The following is a 20,965-nucleotide window of genomic DNA, read 5'->3' as shown; positions in this document are numbered from 1 at the left end:
TAACTTATATGTGGTTATTTTTTCAATTGAAATATAAACTTTAGGCTAAAATAAATATTGAAGTATGATTCAAATAAATGTAATAATATTTTTATTGAAAATTTGAATTTTGATAATTTCGAACTTTTTGAATATTTTGTATATACATAATTGTTGGATTTTGTTTTTTGAGTCTTAAAAAAAATCTAAACTTTGAGTAATATTTGAAAAGTTTTAAAATAATTAAGACTTTTTACAACCTTTGAAGATTAAGTATTCGGGAATATTATTTAACTAGCTGTAAGTAGCATTTTGCCTTAAGGCAAGTTGTAACCTCTAAAATAACAAATGTCTTTCAAACACTTATGATTTGAAAATGTATAAAAATGTAATGTATTTTTCTGCAAATGTGTGAATTGAATAAACCTTCAACACATTTTATTTCACCCATTCTGGATTTTCTAAAGATTTATTTTACGTAAGTGTGAACGTCGACTGTAATCAGTAGCTATCCACGAAACACGGGACAAATACATGCACGAAAAGCATAGATTCTGAATAGAATCGCCTAAGCGCTGGACGCAATTCCAAACTTTGATGACGAGTTTATTTTATTATTCAATTGCTTATTGTAGGCCTATAATATTTATTAAGTATTATAGGCCCACATTTAATGGGTTCGTTCCATCCGAGCCAATCTGACAGTCCAGAACTGTCCGCGCATGCGCAGAACACTTTTTTCTGTTCCATCCAAAATTTCGGATTTCAAACTGTTGCGGACTGTCAGTAATGCGTTTCATCAAGCAGTCCGATGAGTTTGAAACTATCATTTTGTGTTTGTACTCGGCACAAACAAAAACTCCGCAATTTAATACGATTAAAGTATAATGTTATTTAATCTTAAATAAAACATTAAAAATTTAATGAATTTACAGGAGTTCAAACATTGTAGAATATTAGATTAAAGCGACATAACAATATATAACTAGGAAATATTAAAAAGCAAATTCATTGATATAATTAAGTTATATTTTATTAGAATATGTTATATATATATACATATATATATATATATATATATATATTAAACTTATATTTATGTATTAAAATAATAATTAGTAATACAATCGAGTGATCCGAGTTCGATCGCGTTCCATGTATCAAAACCAAACCATTGCCAACTGCCATGAAAAAATCAGAATGAGTTTGGTCTAGTTTGAAACAGTTTCGGACTGTCAGATTTGCTCGGATGGAACGAACCCAATATAATTCAAGTTATTTTAGACTATAATTTTTATCGTCACACAAAGTTGCACCAAATTTAATTACGAAGGAACGGCTCGGTCGATCTTTACCGAAAACTAATCAACGCAATTCGCAATCTTTATCTTTCGAACTGTTTTTTAAATATTCAAAGACAGTTTAAAATTTTACACTTTTCTGCTAATTACATAAAAACTGCTTGTCTTTTCGTCGTACAAAGGCTTGTCCTTAACAAGTTACATCAATTTGCTTAGAAATTTTTGAAATCGGTCCAGCCGTTTCTAAACGTCGACGAAGAGTCAAAAATCGTATCAATCATCACATACACACATAACCTTTTTCTAAATTTGGTTTCATTTAAATCACAATAACTTAAAACATCAAGAAATTTATTCACATTGCAGAAACTTTCCGTACCTTTAATTACAAATCTTGGTACGGAACCAAAAAAAAAAAAAAATACACAAAATGTGTACACATTATTATAAAATTTCTATAAAATATATGATAATTTGATGTTACATATGTCTAATAAACATTTTTGACAGCCAAATAACATTTTTTTAACTTTTTTATTGAGATCCACAACAACTGGACCTGCCTTCCAAAAAATTTAATCTGTTAAAATCTTAAAATGTTTTCTGAATCATTAAAATTGGACGCTCCGTTCTCTTCAAAACTGAGTTAGCGTTTTTGATTCTTTTTGCCCCGTATCTTCAAAACGACTAGACTTGTTTTTGCCAAAAACTAAAAGAAAACTAACGTCTCCTTATCAATACGAATCCTTGTTCGGTGTTGCAACGAAAATTTAAAAAATCCAACATGAAATACGAGTCTTTATGTTTAAAAATGAAATATTAATATTGCACATACTTTAAAAACAATTGAAAATTTCAAAATATTTGATTATAATCAACCCCTGAATCACCTCGATTTTCTAAATAAATTTAAAATCAATATATTTTATACGCTTTTAGATCATATCTATTTTCTTGTGCACTAAATCCAGAATAATTAAAAATTAATTTATTTATTTCACTTAATATTTTTGTTAAATTGAAGTTATAGAAATTAAGAAATGCATTTCAGAAATAGTATTTATTATTTTGATATCAAGATCTTTATATCAAAATAATAAATACTATTTCTGAAATGCATTTCTTAAATTCTATAATTTTAATCTGACAAAAATATTAATTCTTTTACTATGGAAGTCGAACTTACATCCTTAACCAATTTACTACATTTGAATATTACTAAAATGTTAAGTTATGAAAGGGATTGTTATATTTATTGATATCGTTAATAATAAATAAATTTAAAGTCAATATATTTTATACCCTTCTAGATTTTATCTAATTTGTTGTGTACTAAATCCAGAATAATTAAAAATTATTTTTTAAAAAAATATGTAAATATTTATATAATTTTAATGATAAACTGTTAAAACGGTGAAAATTAATAGGGGGGCGCTAGTAAAAAGGTTGCATGCGGGCGCTAAATACCCCAGAACCGGCCCTATATATACTATAACAGCATATACTAAAACTGATAACTTTTCTTTACCAAATTCTCAAAAACAGCTACTATTGAACAGAATGCGACCATACTTGCAAGACCTCAGAATCATCCCAAATCATCAATTTGGATTTCAGGAGAAACACTCAACCTTAGAACAAGTTCACCGAGTGACAGAGAAGATTATGGACTCATTCCAGTCAAAGCTTTACTGTTCAGCGGTATTTCTCGATATAAGTCAAGCCTTTGACAAAGTTTGGCACCATGGCTTGCTATGGGTGCATTCGACTTGGACGCTTACGCGCTGTGAGCGCGCCGTGAGCGCGCTTTCATCGTTCGACTTGGCGCTGTGAGTTTCACATAAGTACGCTCGTAGCACCATCGTAGGATGCTCGTAGCACAAATTTTGCGCTCACATACGCTCACGCCACAGAGGTAGGGCAGCGTGAGCGTGAGCGTCAGTTGTTTTTACTATCTGTCATTTCATTTGTTTATTAATTGTCAAATTCTTTATAATTCCGCAAAAATGGCAAGCTGTAGATCACAATTATTTTTTAATATTAATATTGATATTAATTAATTTTAAATTTAATTAATTTTAAATAATTTTAAATTTCAATTTTAATATTACTATTAATTAAGCATAAGCTGACCAAATTTCATTTATTTATTAATTGTTAAATTCTATATAATCCCGCAAAAATGCCAAGTTGTATATCACATTTATTTTTTAATATTAATATTAATATTAAATAATTTTAAATTTTAATTTTAATATTACTATTAATTAAGCATAAGCTAACCAAATTTCATTTATTCATTAATTGTTAAATTTTTTATAATCCCGCAAAAATGCCAAGTTATATATCACATTTATTTTTTAATATTAATATTAATATTAATATTAATTAATTTTAAATTTAATTAATTTTAAATTTTAATTTTAATATTAATATGAATTAAGCATAAGCAAACCAAATTTCATTTATTTATTAATTGTTAAATTGTTTATAATCCCGCTGAATGATCCAGAAAGTAATAAAATTTACACAATTACCGTTACCGCCAGTTGCCGCCATTTTGATGCTTATTGACGCTCACAGTTTCCAAAACGAACGGAATTTAGTTATCGATTCTGAGCGCTTATCGGCCAAGTCGAACGCTAAAAATTCGTGCTTATAAGCGTGAGCGCTCACAGCGCGTAAGCGTCCAAGTCGAACGCACCCTATATAAATTAAAAAAAAATATTTCCATCCGTTTTGTTTCAAATTTTAAAATCTTACTTAATGAACAGACACTTTGTAATAAGTATTAAGGATGTAACATCAGCAAAACGCCCTGTAAATTCGGGTGTCCCGCAAGGTAGCGTTTTAGGTCCATATCTATATTTAATTTATACAGCAGATATTCCTGTATCAGATAACACTACAATTCCAACTTACGCAGATGACACAGCCATACTATCACAGCACCATGATCCATTAAAAGCATCCGCACAACTACAGACTCATCTATCGGAAGTTGAACATTGGCTCAAACTTTGGAGATTTCAAGTAAACAATTCGAAGTCTATACATGTCACATTTACCCTCAGGAAAAAATCATGTCCAACCGTTCAACTCTTTAACTACATTCTGTTGATAATTATATACATAAAATATAAAAATATACTAACATCATCTACTTATTTGGTATAAATTTTTACACATTACTTTCATAAAGGATACTTACTTATATCTGGGTTACTGGTGTGTACATATATGTATTAATAATTGATTTATGTACAAATCAATTCAACATATTGACATTAAATTGTATCAAAATCATTAAATAACCAATTGATGCACATATTGCCTAAAATTAGATTAATTTATCACAAGTATTTACAATAGAGCTGTTTTGTTAATTAAATGTTGAATGTACTTACTTGAAACCAGAGTTTAAAATCTATCTTGAATAAACCACTACAAGTGATTTGAGTTCTTCTGTGATGCATTTGAATGGAGTACGACAATAATTTTAACCTTAGTGTATTAGAAATGTAATTGTAGACAAATAAATCTTGAATTATGTCAACGATTTTAATTGCCTACAAATTTAAAACAAAATGTTATTTCGCATGCGCATCAATTAATTGCATTAATAATTCTGAAAGAAATTTGTTTTTGTCGAAAATCCGAATATCTAATCTTATATTTTCTCGATGTTTCAGGTCATTCTGAATCGTTTGACCAGCTATAACTTGACCTTTCGGCGACGTTCTTAATTAAAAACAGTTGTACTGATTTCAAACATTGGCTAAGCCGTTTCTATAATTAACAGGTGAGTTCAAATTTTTTTCGTTCACTAACATTATTAAAAAAAAAATGAAAAAAAATTGGGCTTTAGATAAGGAGAAAAGAAAAAGCCCATGTCTAGAGCAGTTTTTTTCCAATATTCACTTGCAAGTATCAAGCATGAAATTTGCAAATCGGATTTTCTAGCAAAAGCAAAATTTTCTTTCAAAAGGTTAAAAATGGTTACCAAGAATCATTAATTAACAAAGGTTCCAGATATCTGGCTAACGATACTAAATAATTATGGTAACTTGATTGTAATTGTAGAGTAACTAAAAAAAATCGAGATAAACTTAATTCTGTCACAAATTAAAACAATAAAGTATGCTTATTTGATGCAGGCGAAATAGCTTGATATTTACCTTTCTGGTACATTTCTCGGAAACGTAATAGGGTAACACCATGTTCACAAAATTAAAAATGAACCACCAGACATTTATGAAAATATTCATAATATTTTCTTTGTTTTGTGTACCAAATATGTTCATCATCAGCCAAAACGCTGATATACTGCATTCTGAACATATGTATAACAATGATGATGCTCTTACAAAGCCATAAATTTCATTAAACTCTTCCAGCAGATCACATAAATCACTATGAATCTTTAATAATTCAACAAGTTGATCATCAAATAGATTTTTACTGGTGTTTCTATTAATAATGACTCTTGAATATATTGCTACTGTTTCATTAATTACATTGAAACGACAAGATAGTGCATAAATACAGTTTACAGTCAAATATATTAACAGCAAACATTTACTGCAAGTTAAATGATATATTGAACCTATTACAGCCTTACTTAAAACCTTCTTCAAAATCAATTTTTATATATATGAAAATTATCGGGCAAAAATTTAATATGAAAAAGCTCATCAACCACACTGATAAATAAAATGTGTTTGAATTCACTTTTTCAGTTTCAATCAAGTTTGACGAATCGATTTTTACAAACCATTGCCATATCTTTCTTATGTTGTTTGAATCTGTAATTATCATTGATGTTAAAAATATAACAATGCATGTTAAACCACAAGCTTCTATAAAAAATAATGTTGAATTATCAATTAAACTCATATGCCTGTCAAGTATCCTTGTCAAGTTTAAGAAACACACTATGATTATATAGATTAATGATAAATATTTTAACGCTAACCCTGCATAAGATAATTTATACACATATTTGTTAAGACTATATTGATGTATATCTAGCTGTATCACCCCAAACCATTTTAAACAAAGATGTAATGGATAAATATTTAATAAAATAAACGAATCTGAATGTATAGCAATATTTTTTAAATTTTTAATTTGTTTTTGAATTCCCATTTTAACTACAATAACTTATAGAGCATAAATAGTAATTATTTTGTGAAACACAAAGGTAAATATGTATGAACACATCGATTAAACTAATGAAAGTTACCACCTTTAACATACCAAATAAATTAAATATTTATTTTATCTCAAATCAATAATACGTACACACTCTAGACAAAATTAAGTAAATTAATATACCATACATCTGTAATATTATAAACGAAGTTATGAATTAATTGGAAAGTAAAAAATGTCAATAGATATGTTCTCATGCAGTGCATGAACTCCAGAAAAGATTGGTCGAAGTAAGTTATGAAATTATTTATCAGAACAAAAGCTCCTGAAATTAATTCTTCATACAAACTCAAAAACATACTTTTTATGCGTTTTATTATATGAAGTTATACAATCATTTATTCATTTTCTTGTGAGCGGAGTCTGGCATTGCCGTTTGTGACTCTGATGGACAATTGTTTGGCTCTCTCTGTGATCTCTTTACGTTTCTTCGAAGAAACACCATGTGCAATTTCAGCGCAGTATGTCCTATTCTGCATCATTAGGATTTCAAGTTCCTTGGTATTATGTACCAAAACCTTGTGGAATCCAGTAGGTAACATATGACGGGTCTTGCTGTTGGATCCATAACCAATGTTGGGCATCAAAAATTGGCCCTTGAAACGACGACGTACTCTGTTGTCAATACCTTTTGGTTTACGCCAGTTTCTCTTAAGTTTATCATATCGGTCAGATTGATGGCGAATGAACTTTTTCGTTCGCTTCTTGACAATCTTCGGGCGATACACAGGTCGGATAGACATTTTGAAGTTTTGAGGTTAAATCTAAACACAAAACAATTTTAATAAGATACACTATTCTAATAATAAATTTGAGACTTTTTTGAATAGAAAAATAAATATTTACTTACTATAATGTTTATTGCAACACAAAACTAAATCAGAAGAAATAAATCACACGTGCACACCGTAAAGTAGCCGTGGAAAAGGTCTCGGCCGTAGATACGCGTAGTGGGCTTGATGTCGCGATTTTGGAGTGTTGGCGATTCTGACGGGAAACGGAGTGAAGTTAGATAAAAGTTTGCAACAAACTTCAACAAAATAATCGATTTTATATTTTTATTTTATTAATATATATATACTATTTCTTTATACTAGTCGAAGAGTGATTAAATTATAATTATTCTTTTAATTTAATGAACCAGTTGAGTGAATTGTAAAGAAAACAATTCCTGTCAAAATATCACTTTCACATTATCGTAACTATCGATTAATAAGCTAAATATTGATAATCTATAATACCAACATAAAATTGACTTCCAATCTTCCAAATACATTTTTTGTTATGTTTTTTACAGATAAATAAAAATAACGACATGCATAAATGCGATTTCACATAAATAACATAAAATTTATTTTGAATTAGTCAATACAGAAAATGATGTATTTTCTATTACACTATCTGAAAAGTCTTCCGTCTCCGCATTTTTGCAAACATCAGCACTCTTTGGTAGAATAATTTATTTAATTAGCGAAAATTGCCAAAACATTGTTCACGAGATTTTTAGATTTAAATTTATCATAATAGTCTTGACCTTTTACTAGTAATGTCAACATGATAAATTGTAATAGATCGTATAATTGATAATTCAAATAAGGGATATCACTTTTTTACGCCAACAAGTGTTGCAAATAAAGTAGCTTGCTCAATTAATTTATAATAAATTAATACAAGGTTGTTTGTAGGTTATTTATTAAATATTTTCAAGTTTATATGTAAATATGTGGAACTTTTCGCGTTTTATTCGCAGGTATATAATTATTTGTTACTATTATTACTATTTTGTTTGGCTTTATAATAACTTTTATTAAAATTTTATTTCATGTTATTAGTGGATCTTCACAAAACCCAGTGATTTCACGATGGCGTTCAACGCAAGTAAAACCTTCTATGGTTTTAAAACCAATAAACAAAGTATTAATTGCAAATCGTGGAGAGATAGCCTGCCGTATTATGAGAACAGCTAAACGATTAGGAGTGCAAACGGTTGCTGTTTACTCAGATGCAGATGCAAAATCGATGCACGTTCAAATGGTAGATAATTGTGTTTAACAAGACAATTAAGAGATTTGTCTCCATACAATATTTTTGCAGGCAGATGAGGCCTACAACATCGGTCCTCCACCTTCACAACAATCATATCTGTGTGCAGATAAAATTTTAGATGTAGCAAAAAAATCAGGTTCTCATGCAGTTCATCCCGGATATGGTTTTTTGTCAGAAAATTTGGAATTTGCTGAAGCTTGCCAGAATAGTGACATAATATTTATAGGACCACCATCTAGTGCTATTAGGGACATGGGTATTAAAAGGTACTATACAGATAAAAAAAAGTCCTTACTATGTTACTAATTCATTACTATTTTTGCATATGATTATATGAAAACCTTTCAATAAAAATGAAATAAAGCATCTTCAACATATATTTTCCAAATCTAAACTTCATTTTTCTAGTTTAAAATGAATAAAATCTGTAATCTCTACTTAAATTTAGCAAAAGAATGCATATCATTTTTATATTTGTTTTTTTTTTTTAATTATTTTAGTACATCCAAAGCTATCATGTCAGCAGCTGGGGTTCCTTGCATTAAAGGTTATCATGGGGATGATCAAAGTGATGAAAAGTTAATAGCTGAAGCTGAGCGTATTGGATTTCCTTTGATGATCAAAGCTGTTCGAGGTGGAGGTGGTAAGGTAAATATAGTTTTTGATTTTTTTCAACTTGCTTTTGTTTTCTTATTATCGCTATTTAATAAGATTATCAATAACAGTTAAATGTAAGATAAGAGATGTTTTGAACATATAAAATGATATTTAATATTTTAAAATTTATCATCTTTTTGAAAATTTAGATATGTTGAATGCAAAACCAATGAATACATTTCAACCTTGAACCCAGAGTATTTCAGGGCCAGGTTGAAAAAGAAACTAATTTTACATTAATCTCTGTCAATTTTAAGTTCTGATAACAACCAGAATATTTTGTATTTTCGAAGCCTAGGTATTTTTAAGTTATCTTAGGAAAGGTATAAAAACTATTGTACAATAACAAATAAGATTTACACCTCTAGAATACAATAACATTCTAAATTTTATTTTTTGAGCTTGATATTAGCTATTTATTAATATTATCTTTTATTACTAGGGTATGAGGATGGCTGAAACAATGGCAGATTTTCTACCAGCTCTGGAATCTGCTAGAACAGAATCCCTGAAAGCTTTTGGTGATACCAACATGTTACTTGAAAATTACGTAACACAACCAAGGCATGTAGAAGTCCAGGTCTTCGCCGATAAGTATGGTGAAGCTGTTCATCTATTTGAACGTGACTGTTCTGTACAAAGAAGACATCAAAAAGTTATTGAAGAAGCTCCTGCAGTAAGTACTATCATTTTTAACACACACAAACATGTATATGTATTTTAATTATATTTTAGATCTTTATTGTATAATATCAACATATGTTTGTTATTATTGTATCTTGAAATAATGTTATTGTATTTTAGCCTGGAATTAGCCAAGAACTTCGAATGGAACTTGGAGCTGCTGCCGTGAGAGCAGCAAAAGCTGTGGGATATGTTGGAGCAGGAACTGTTGAATTTATACTTGATAAAAAGTCTCATGCTTTTCATTTCATGGAAATGAACACTAGATTGCAGGTTGAACATCCCATTACTGAATATATAACAGGTATTAACTATATATGAATTTATTATAAAATGTTCATGTATAAAGTTCAATATTGTAGAATATGATTTATATTTTAAATTTAATAATGTTTCCATTCTGAAGTTTTGATTTTCTAGGTTTTAGTATTTTATTAATCAAACATAGTATGTTAAATACAATTTAAAGAATATTGTATGACTCTTTAATTTCAGCATAGCATGAATTAAATTTTTTAATTTTTATTTAGTTATTTAACATGATATTCTTTATAATTACTTAGTTATTTATTTTAATTCAACTAATAGAGTTTGCATAATAATTATAAGGAATTTACCTGTTGTTTTCAATTATATTAATATTTTATTATTGAACTTTATAATTATGAATTTTCAAATATCTTTTCAGGGACTGACCTTGTTGAATGGCAACTTCGAATAGCAGGTGGAGAACCATTGCCTGTAACACAAGAGGATATTACGTTATCAGGACATGCTTTTGAAGCACGTATTTATGCTGAAGATCCCAGAGGAGGATTTTTGCCTGGAGCAGGACCATTGAGACATCTTCGGCCCCCACAGACTGCAACAGATGTTCGTGTTGAAACAGGTATAAAAGATTGTTATTAGTATTAGTTATTTTGTGAATAAATATTATTTTTTTTGTATTGTAAAAAAAACTTATATGATTTTCACAATTCTTATTGAACTTTCTTGGGTTTGAATAAAAATAAAAATGTTTATGAATTAGGTGTTCGAGAAGGTGATGAAGTATCCATTCATTACGATCCTATGATTGCTAAATTAGTTGTTTGGGGAGAAGATAGAACCCAAGCTCTTACCAAACTCAAAGCTAAATTGACAGATTATCATGTAAGTTTATTTGAATATTTAAAATAAAACTTATATATATATATATATATATATATATATATATATATATATATATATATATATGTATTACACTTGGTATGTTAGGTTTAATGTTTACAATTAATTTTCAGATTATGGGATTAGAAACAAATGTAAATTTCTTGCTTGATCTTGCAAGTCATCCAAATTTTGCTGCAGGAGATGTACATACTGGTTTCATAGATGAACATAGAGAATCTCTGTTCCCACCACTACTTGCTGATGAGACAAGCATCGGTCAAGCAATCATGGGCTTGATTTTAAATGAGAGAGTAAGCAATGTAAAAAATGCTTATTCTACTAAAAAGATGGACTCACCATATTTTCAAGAAATGGGATTCCGATTGAATCACTCTTTGGAAAGAACAATTAAATTAACTCACAATGATAAAGGTAAATTGAATCAGTATTGAAATAAATAAATGAAGTAAAATCAGTATTGAACAATAATAAAGGTGCTGTCAAACATATTTTATATGACTTAAATAAACATAAATACTTAAATTAATATAATGAAAAGCTAAGAGCTACAGTACTATATATATAACTAATTTTCACTTGATAATATTTTCAATATAGAATAGTTGTTTCAAAAGATTTGTATACATACTTGATTTAAATTTGATTTAAGCTTTGGAATAATATATAAATTTTCATAAAATAATCATTTATGCATAGTCACAAAACTTTTTGTAATTTCTATTTTTTATAGAAGGTGATAGAAAATTAACGATAACAAATAATGATTTACAATGCACATACATAAAAGATAAATGTATTAGTTTTTTCAATTATTAATTATTATAACATAATTTTAATTATTCTTAATACTTCAATTTTCACAAATTTAAAGCATATATTGAAAAAGTCAATATTTAACCTAATAATTATTTTAATGACTTCATTAGATTGAGTTTTAAATAAATTATAATTTCATGACTTTATTGGATTGTAATTATAAATTCTAAAGTTTCCAATTTATTTCATAAAGTGTACAAATATGAGAATAAAGCATTCATTTTTGCTATTTAAACTTATTTTTAAAGGATAGTAAAATATATTAGAATGAGTTATTATGTTGGAAATGCGAGTACTGATTATTGCTTCAAAAGAGCATAAATGAAATTGAAATGTGCAAACACAAAAAAAAATTGACTAAAATATTACTCCAGTATGTCAATAAAATAACTCTTATTTATATTTTTTAGATATTACTGTACAATTACAGCAAGTCTCATCAAATGTATTCCAAATGAAAGTTGGGCCTGAAGGGCAGTGGCGTACAATGAAAGCCGTTCTCACTGAAAAGGGAGGTGGTGCTTTAAAACTGACTTTAGACGGTGTTATTAGTAATTGCAGTGTTGTCATGGATCATGATATTTTATCTGTATTCGATGTGGTAAGTGCTTAACATTAAATGTAGATAATTGAAAACTTTAACTGTATTGAAATAAATATAAGATTGCTAAATTTAATTTTGTAACTATGTGAGTAGTTGTTTAAGTACAAACACTTATGTATTTTTTCATATGTTATGACATATAATTTTATGCAATCATCGGTGAATGGGAAATAATTGAAGAGTAGACTTTGTAAAATTAATTAATAATAATATATATATAATGTTCTAGTAATAAATATAAAACTTTTGAGAAGACAAACTATAGCAAATATCCGAGGTACAATCTGAGTCTATATAATTCTAGCTTTTTATATATTCTGATAGCTATATGTAATCTAGCTTTCAAGCAATTAAATTCGAATATTTTTTTATTTTTTCTCAGGGTGGCCGAAAGGATTTTAAATTACATGTACCCAAATTTATAACCAGTGCAGGAGATGGTGGCAGTGGAGGTAGTGCAGGGGCTGCTGTTTCTCCAATGCCAGGTGTTCTGGAAAAGCTTTTTGTTAGTCCAGGTGATAAAGTTGAGAAAGGTACTCCACTTGCAGTTATCATTGGTAAGTAATTTGATACAACTATCATTAAACATTAATATAAGTATTTTGGTCTTTAATTAAAAATGTGCAATATTTACCTAATATTTGATGGCGCAAATATTTGATTTTTTTATTCTAGCTTTGAATAAATAACTTAAATTATTGATTCCTTTATTTTATCTTTAATTATTGTAAATGTTATGACAATTTGTACTTCTCAAAATTTTATAAACAAATGGAAAATATATTTATCATTATATTGAATGCTGGGTCTAAATAACTATTTACAAATAAATTTATTTATCTAGCAATGAAAATGGAGCATGTAATCAAGGCTTCAAAAGACGGTACTGTGGCTTCTGTGAATTCCAACTTGGGCAAAAGTGTACAAAAAGGAGCTACCATTGTGAAATTTGAAGAAGATGCTAAATGATGCAGGTGAAATAGATTTAATTATCAACAATTAGAAGAAAAAAACGTTTATCTTTTTATACATTTTTAAGTCTTCGTATTTTTTTAAAATATCAGACCTGTTATGTCGGTTTTAGACCTAAAGCTAAATTTCTAAAAGTGCAAAGCAATTTAATTTTTCTATAACTCAACAATACATACTTAAAATCGGATTGAAATGTGATTGTGGTATAATTCTATCTATGAAATTTTATTGTCATAACATTCCAAACACAGGATGACTGGAAGAATAATCACACATTTTAATGTTTTGATTATTCTTTTCCTATTTAAGAGCTTTAATTTATTATGTAAAATTATATGATATATTTTGAACTTGAGAAGTGATTTGCGTGCGTAGTAACTCAATGATATATATTGCACTGAAAAGAAAATTTATTTATTATTTGTGCCTTAAAAAATATTAGCAATATTTTTGTGATATTTTTATAAGCAGTTTATATACCAAAGGTGTACAGAAAAAATGATATTTAAAATCATAAATTTTTCAAATGCAAATCTTCTCGAATAGTAAATGGCATGGGGATATTCTTATTTTTAGTAATAAAACATTGTTCCCATATTTTATATTGGGGTATTTAAAGGTTCTTGATGATCTATTTGTAAAGTAAATTAAAAATAATTGTGTATATAGTATAGATGTATGGGTAATTTATTTAAGTTTATTATATTTGTAGATGCATTTATAATCTATGTACAAAAATCGTAACGTTATAATATTTCTTTGTTATATTATATTTAAATAAATTTTATAAATGTTTTAATCTTGAATTTCTTTAAACTCCATTTTTTAATATATTTTTTAAATTCATAATGATTTTCAATAAATTAATAAAGTATATTTTAAAAACTTGTATTAAACTGCAATAAAATTAATAAATACGTTGTAGCTGCCCCGAGTGCCTGAAAAGAAATATTATTCAAATAATATAAACTTAATTTGAAAACAATCTTAAATAAAAGTTTCGAGGATATAAAATTGTATTATTATATTATATTAATTAAATGTGAACGGATTTTTTTTGTTCTGACAGATAACTGATGTATTAACAATATAATCATAGTAATACAAATAGTGATTATACTTACGTTATACCACAATGCAAAATCCAAATTAAACATTCCATTGCAACTTAACTTGAGGTCTCTGTGAAACATTTGTAAAGAGAAAGACAGAAGCCGAGGTTTCCATGATGATGGTGTTGCTTCATTTATCAACATATCGTGAACAATTGTTATTCCATACCTCGCCTATAAAAAATAATAAAACAAAGTTATTGAATTATAATTAAATATAAAAACTAGGATTTTATTTTCTACCATCATTATTTCAATTCAAACATTTCATTCCTTTATTACATGTTTTATCGATATGAGTAATAAGTAATAATAAGGTTTTTTACATTATTTGCCCATTTTAAATTGGACGCTCACACACCATATTTTCTTTTTTATATCTAAACCATCATGGTTTTAGTAGACATTAATTTGTTTTCGACATTTTTTTTTTGATAATAAATTTCACTGTTACATATATAAAGTAATCGATATATTGATTATAATATATATTATAACTTTATGAATTAAATTGCACAAAAGATACCATTTTTCATGATACTGATACCATTCTAACAAATTTTAAAATAATCCCTGATCATAATTGACTATTTTTATTACATAAATTTATGAATAAGTGAGAATTTTCTTTTTTTTATTGTAATCCAAACTGACCTGCTCTAAACATTTTTCGCACATGTAAATAGGATAAGTCACCAATATTATATCGCCTATTTCCCACCAAATATACATGAGAAAAAAACCATAACTAAAATCTTTATTTTCAAAATGCAAGTGGGCCAGTATAATAAATGCTCCATAACTTATTTCTGAATAAATTGATAAAAGACTTGTTGCTCTCAAAATTCCATATATAGAATTAAATTTGTCTAGTAAGTTTTGTAATTCGTTATACGAATCCAAATATGAAAATAAATCATTGGTGTTTGTACAATTCAATATTTTTAATTGACTATAAGATAATTTTGACAGACGTATCAGCTCTGTATTAATTATCCTAAATCGTTGGCGTAATATGTAAGCCGCGTTTACCATTAAATATAATATAAAAGTATCTCTTACATGAGAGAGTTGATATATTAATGAAATCAATAAATGGACCGGTTGCGAATCTAAGTAAATTTTAAAAATAAATGTACAGTTTAGTGGCGCATATGTAACTAAGAATATAAAAACTATTAATAAATTTGTTTTAAATGTATTCTTGTATAAATATTTTCTATTCAAATAATATTTTAGGTCGATTTTTTCAAGTTCTGAATACCACACTGGTATATTTTTTACATTTGCCGAATCCGTTCCTAACATCGCAAAAATTGATATGAATATTATTGATAAGCCGTATGCATCGGCGAAGTATATTGTTTTTTCATCAACAAGTTTTAACTTTCTTTGTAAAACGTTAGTCACAAATAACGATCCTACGACTAAACTGTAGATTACAATTATATACTTTATGCACTTGCTAGTTTTCGATACTTTATATAATTTAATATTCTTTTCACAAACGCTTTCCAACGGTATTATTCCGAACCATTTAAAGCAAAAGAAAAGCGGCGCATTTCCATCATAAATATCATAGACGTTATAATATTTTGTACATAAATAATTCAAAATTTTTGGTTTCTTCATTTTGATATATTTTATTTCAATGTCTTGCATGCGTATTTTACTCATGAAACTTATGAAACTGTGAATATAACATAAATTGTATTGCATCTTCATAAATTATGAGTATCCATTAAATTTAATTGATATCTTCTCTATCATTTTTACATTAATAATGTTGCTTTCATTAAAATTAATGGTAGTACATTTTTTTATATCGTGGAGTATTTGTAATTTAGGCTGGATCGTTTCTTTTCATATCGATGAATGAAGATATTATTAACTTTCTTTAGGAGAAATTTGTTATTTGAAAAAAATTAGAAAACCAAATTATCTCACGCTGTTTGGAAAATATGAAGCTTTTAAGTGCAACCTAGAGCTTTGGTCAAATTATGACGATTTTTGGGTCATTATGGTTAACTTTTAATAATTTTGTTCATTTAAACTTTGGAACCGTATTTTTAACGTAACCGTAAATAAGTAAAAAACACGTTTTCGAGAATTAAGACAACTATGGATTTAAAATACTTAAAATCGGTCAATTTTCAGAGGCCTTCCTTTAAAAAAATGTACTAACGTGTATTGGAAAGTTTCATCAAGAGTTGGCGCAATTTATAAGGATTGTAAAATGGTAAAATACTTGATAATTTTATTATTGAAAAAAATTTAATAAACAATTAAAATCTAAATGTGACGTGATTTTTACTAACTATAACTTGATATATTTTACTCATATTCGATTCAAAAGTTTCTCCCTAGCGCGTACGACAAGTATTTGAACTAATTGTAAGTAAAATGTACTAGAAAAAAATAAGTCATTTTTAGTTCAATAATAAAATTATCAAGTATTTTACCATTAAACAATTTTGATTACATGCGCCAGCGTTTGATGAAATTTGCCAGCACCCTTAATTACTAAAGTACTAAAGTTTAGTACATTTTTTTTAAAAAAAAGGGCTTCTCCAAGTCCATCGATATTAAAAATCTCAATTTCTAGTTCAACAAAAAATTTCGATTCTTGAAAGCTTGATGCTCATAATTTCCAAACAACGTGAGATATTTTTTTCTAAATCCGTTTCGACTTGACGTAAAGGTTTGGGACACCATGTATATTAATTAATATATTTTAAGAGTTAAATAGTAATGACTTAAATAGTAATATCACTACTATCAAATATAATACAAACAATAAGTTGTTTAGTCGATAAACTTGTATTGTAATAATTTAATTTTCAATCTAAGACATTGATAGAATTATCAAATAGATAGATCAACTATTATTCTGTTTGAAATATTTTCATTTTGACTGTATCAACAAGGGGCTCTATATAAAATAAATAAAAAGAAAGTTGTATTTACCTTCATCATGCAATCTTCACAAGAACGAATGAAGAATATTAGATTGAAGAAAATGTACGATATATGCAAAGTGTATGTCACCGTCATATGTGTGAACATTTCTGATGGTGCATTCAAACTTCCTTCGGAAAAAAAATCGAACAATACTAATATTATGACAAGAGTGCCTTGACAGAATGAAAATAACCCAACTGCAAGAATAATTAAGAAAGTGTCTTCAAAATGTTTGTTGACATCATCCAATTTATCACACAGCTCATTATATAATTTAAGAGTTTTTGTTAATTTTCGATAATTATTTGTTAATCTCAAGTTGATCGAATTTACCGAATAGGTGTATTTTGTCATATTTTGCAATTTCAATATTCTGAGATAATTATTCATATTACCAAACTCGTATTTTATTAAGTGAAGAAATAATTCAAATTCTTTAAGTATGATATTGAATACTATAAATGGAATAGAGTATATTAGAGTTAGACTATAAGCAGCTTGTCCAAAATCTTGTGGTATATATAAGAAGTCATGTGTCATCATTATTAAACCAGCAGCCAAACTGATCGTGATGGTAAAAATCATAGTTCCACAAGAAACTTTGTTGGTTTTTGAACTTCCAAATATTTTATGAAAATCTTTATTTATTCTATTTATATCAATTATATCACATAATATTTGACTTCTATAAAAGTTTATAAAAACGTTGATCAAAATATACGATGCGATATTTAAAAATATATTTAGCATGTGCAGCATTAAAGTTAATTTTGATACAAAACTTCCTAACACTCCATCTATTGTAGCTTGAAATGAAAAGACGAAGGATATCAGCGTTACAATAAAAACTATTACGTTCCAAAAAATTCCCAACAAGAAGTGTTTTTTTTTTTTTTTTTTTTTTTTTTTCCTTTTTTTTTTTTTTTTTTTTTTTTTTATTTATTTATTTGGTATAATTCATACATACTGTATCTCAGTCAGACAATTGTTCTGGTATGAGAGATCACAGCAATTATAACAAAGATAAAATCTAAATTTTATGTAACAGACTTAAACATTAAGACATATATTTTTACTTATTACTATTATATACACATATATACACACACAGAAGCGCTTGCGTACATACATACATACTTATACTTAAATGTAATGAAGTGTTCAATGTAATGGGTTCCGTTTTTTGAAATTATTTGGTAAGATGTAAGCCCGTGAGAATATAAAAGAAAATTAAATGTTTTATATATTTCCATAAGCTCATATCGTTTTCCAAAAATATGCATCACAAATTTTTGAGTTACACAATAAATATAAACATACAAATGTTTTTTTTAGACTAAAAGTATACTGTGTATATTTTGTTTCGTTTACGAAGTTCTTTAATTACATATATTTTCCCGTTTTTATCTATTAGAAAAATTAATTGTATGTCTAATTGTCCATTAAAATTTAATTCAGTTTATATTTATATTGATTGGTGTATTTCAATTACATTAAACAGAACACTTAATTATTGGCTATGCTAGGGATCTAGAAAATTCGCATGATGACACTGTAATAAATATGTATGGTAGTTTCTTCTCATTTTGGTAATTTATAATAAGTTTGTGAAATCTGTTATACATACATATTATATAAATCGGTGATTTTAAAGTCAAATCTAGTCAGTTAAAGTCTTAAGGCAAATTGCTGGAACTTCCTTGGAATTTTAAATGTTTTCAAAAAGATTATTATAAATGCTAAAACTTTCATTATTCATATCTATTATTAATATCAAAACTGAGCTTATAAATTGTATGACGACTGTTTTTTTGGAAATTAAAAAAAATATTTTGAAATTTTTACATTAAACAAAAATTCTTTTCTCAAAAATTAATTATTTCACACTGTCAACACAAAATAAATCATTTCGCTATTTTTGAACTTTCTGCTCCTTATCTCCGAAACGGCTAGACTTGCCTCAAAAACCAAATCAACATATCTTCCCATACAAATCGAATGTTTGTCAAATCGTGCAGATACCCCTGAAACGTAGATAAGCAAAAATTGGGGGGGGGGGGTGTTTATTTTAAATATCACTATGTATCACCAAGGGGGAGGGGGTGAATTCCGAAAATCCTCAAAAAAATTTCACGTGATTAATGGACGCCCCTTATTGTATGATTTCCACATATATTTCGAATGGTTTTTTAATTTTCAAAATTTGGTCAGAATTTTGTGCGATAACGGTGACCAAAATTTTAGCATTTTTCTGCTCTTTCCAATGAATCGGCTTTGCCGATTGTAAAAAAAACTGATGAATGCTCCAGTCAGTCCTTTTTGAGTTTCATCGAATGGCTTTTAAATTTATGAAAACGTTTGAGCCGTTTTTTAAAAAATGAATGGAAGTAACACAAATTTTGACTTCTTTACGTCACAAAAGCGTTTAACACAAATTTTTAATAATCCAAACTTTATTGAATTTTTAAAAGTAAACCACTCGTTGCAGGAGCTTAATGTTTTTAGTATATTGAAACAGGTTTAAAATGTTTAGTATGTAAGAAATATGATATTTGTTGTCATAAAATGTTTAATAAAAATCGTCGAAATTTTTTTCAAGAATGGCGAATTGATGAGTTTTTAACATTCCAGCAGAAAAATCGAAAATGAAAATTGTTATATATCTTTACGTTTCAAAGATTTTTGAATAGTTTGGCATACCTTAGAAAAAATGGATGTATGGGTGTGTGCGCGCGCGCGTATACAAATTTTCGACGATTTCGGGAACACCAATCAACCGATTTGGTTAATTCAAAAAACATTCGATTCGTATTGATAAGGAGACGTGCTGATTAGTTTTTGGCGTTTCGAAGATACGGAGCAAAAAGTGCAAAAAATTGCAGGTTCTACAAGAACAATCGGCCGATTTGAATGATTTAAAAACATTCGATTTGTATTGATGTGGAGACGTACTGATTAATTTTTGGTATAGGCAGGTCCAGTCGTTTCGAAATTCCGATTAGGTCTTAGACATAGCGTTATGCATGAGCATTTCGTTATTTCTCAGTTGGTTAACGCGTCTTCGTTCGCGTTCGTAGATAAGAAAGTCAAGACTGATCGGGTTAGAATCCCGCCTGTAATTTTTTTTTTATTACTTTTTATGTTTGTATAGTTGATACCACATAAACTATTTAAAATTGTTAATTCAGTGCATATATTTTGCGAACGAAAAATTGATGCAAAACTCTAGGTTTTATAATATTTATTCATAGACATTTTTGTTGACTGTTTATTTTTATTCTTCGAATGTTTAATTACGGTACGGGAAGTTTCAGCAATCGTGCCTTAAGGCACGATGCCATGCGCCCATAGACTTTATATTGCATATATTATATATATATAAGGTCTATGCATGCGCCCCACTAGTTGAATTTTTAAAAACGATAACACATTTTTTGTCTAAACGT

At 27.7% G+C, this 20,965-nt stretch overlaps 2 protein-coding genes across 2 annotated transcripts; one reads left to right on the top strand and one right to left on the bottom strand.

Annotated features, from left to right (window-relative positions):
* Positions 1-6,802: 6,802 nt before the first annotated feature.
* Positions 6,803-7,505, bottom strand: LOC113369986 (60S ribosomal protein L32). The gene is made up of 2 exons (XM_026610622.1): positions 7,345-7,505; positions 6,803-7,258 (listed from the first exon to the last, which is right to left on the bottom strand). The coding sequence occupies exon 2, from the start codon at positions 7,235-7,237 to the stop codon at positions 6,833-6,835; it is 405 nt and encodes a 134-aa protein (XP_026466407.1). The 5' UTR covers positions 7,238-7,258; positions 7,345-7,505; the 3' UTR covers positions 6,803-6,832.
* A 514-nt stretch (positions 7,506-8,019) lies between these two features.
* On the top strand, positions 8,020-13,683 carry LOC113369943 (methylcrotonoyl-CoA carboxylase subunit alpha, mitochondrial-like). The gene is made up of 12 exons (XM_026610569.1): positions 8,020-8,244; positions 8,327-8,528; positions 8,589-8,806; positions 9,041-9,188; positions 9,640-9,873; positions 10,002-10,185; positions 10,570-10,770; positions 10,912-11,033; positions 11,165-11,465; positions 12,281-12,471; positions 12,857-13,031; positions 13,319-13,683. The coding sequence occupies exons 1-12, from the start codon at positions 8,216-8,218 to the stop codon at positions 13,441-13,443; spliced, it is 2,130 nt and encodes a 709-aa protein (XP_026466354.1). The 5' UTR covers positions 8,020-8,215; the 3' UTR covers positions 13,444-13,683.
* The last annotated feature ends 7,282 nt before the right edge of the window (positions 13,684-20,965 follow it).

This window comes from Ctenocephalides felis, unplaced genomic scaffold (genome assembly GCF_003426905.1).
Source record: "Ctenocephalides felis isolate EL2017-DRISC unplaced genomic scaffold, ASM342690v1 CF-g0.4_SCAFFOLD_01492, whole genome shotgun sequence".
Taxonomy (NCBI): Eukaryota; Metazoa; Arthropoda; class Insecta; order Siphonaptera; family Pulicidae; genus Ctenocephalides; species Ctenocephalides felis.
Note: the sequence above shows the minus strand (reverse complement) of the source record. Positions and strands in the feature narration are given on the sequence as shown.

What these genes read in the sequence shown, in the direction of transcription:
- LOC113369986 (XM_026610622.1), bottom strand. Translation starts at nt 7,237, where the DNA reads ATGTCTATCCGACCTGTGTATCGCCCGAAGATTGTCAAGAAGCGAACG.
- LOC113369943 (XM_026610569.1), top strand. Translation starts at nt 8,216, where the DNA reads ATGTGGAACTTTTCGCGTTTTATTCGCAG. An exon ending in TTCGAGGTGGAGGTGGTAAG is followed by an intron (nt 9,189 to 9,639) that starts GTAAATATAGTT and finishes TTTTATTACTAG; the next exon opens with GGTATGAGGATGGCTGAAAC. An exon ending in TTATTGAAGAAGCTCCTGCA is followed by an intron (nt 9,874 to 10,001) that starts GTAAGTACTATC and finishes ATTGTATTTTAG; the next exon opens with CCTGGAATTAGCCAAGAACT.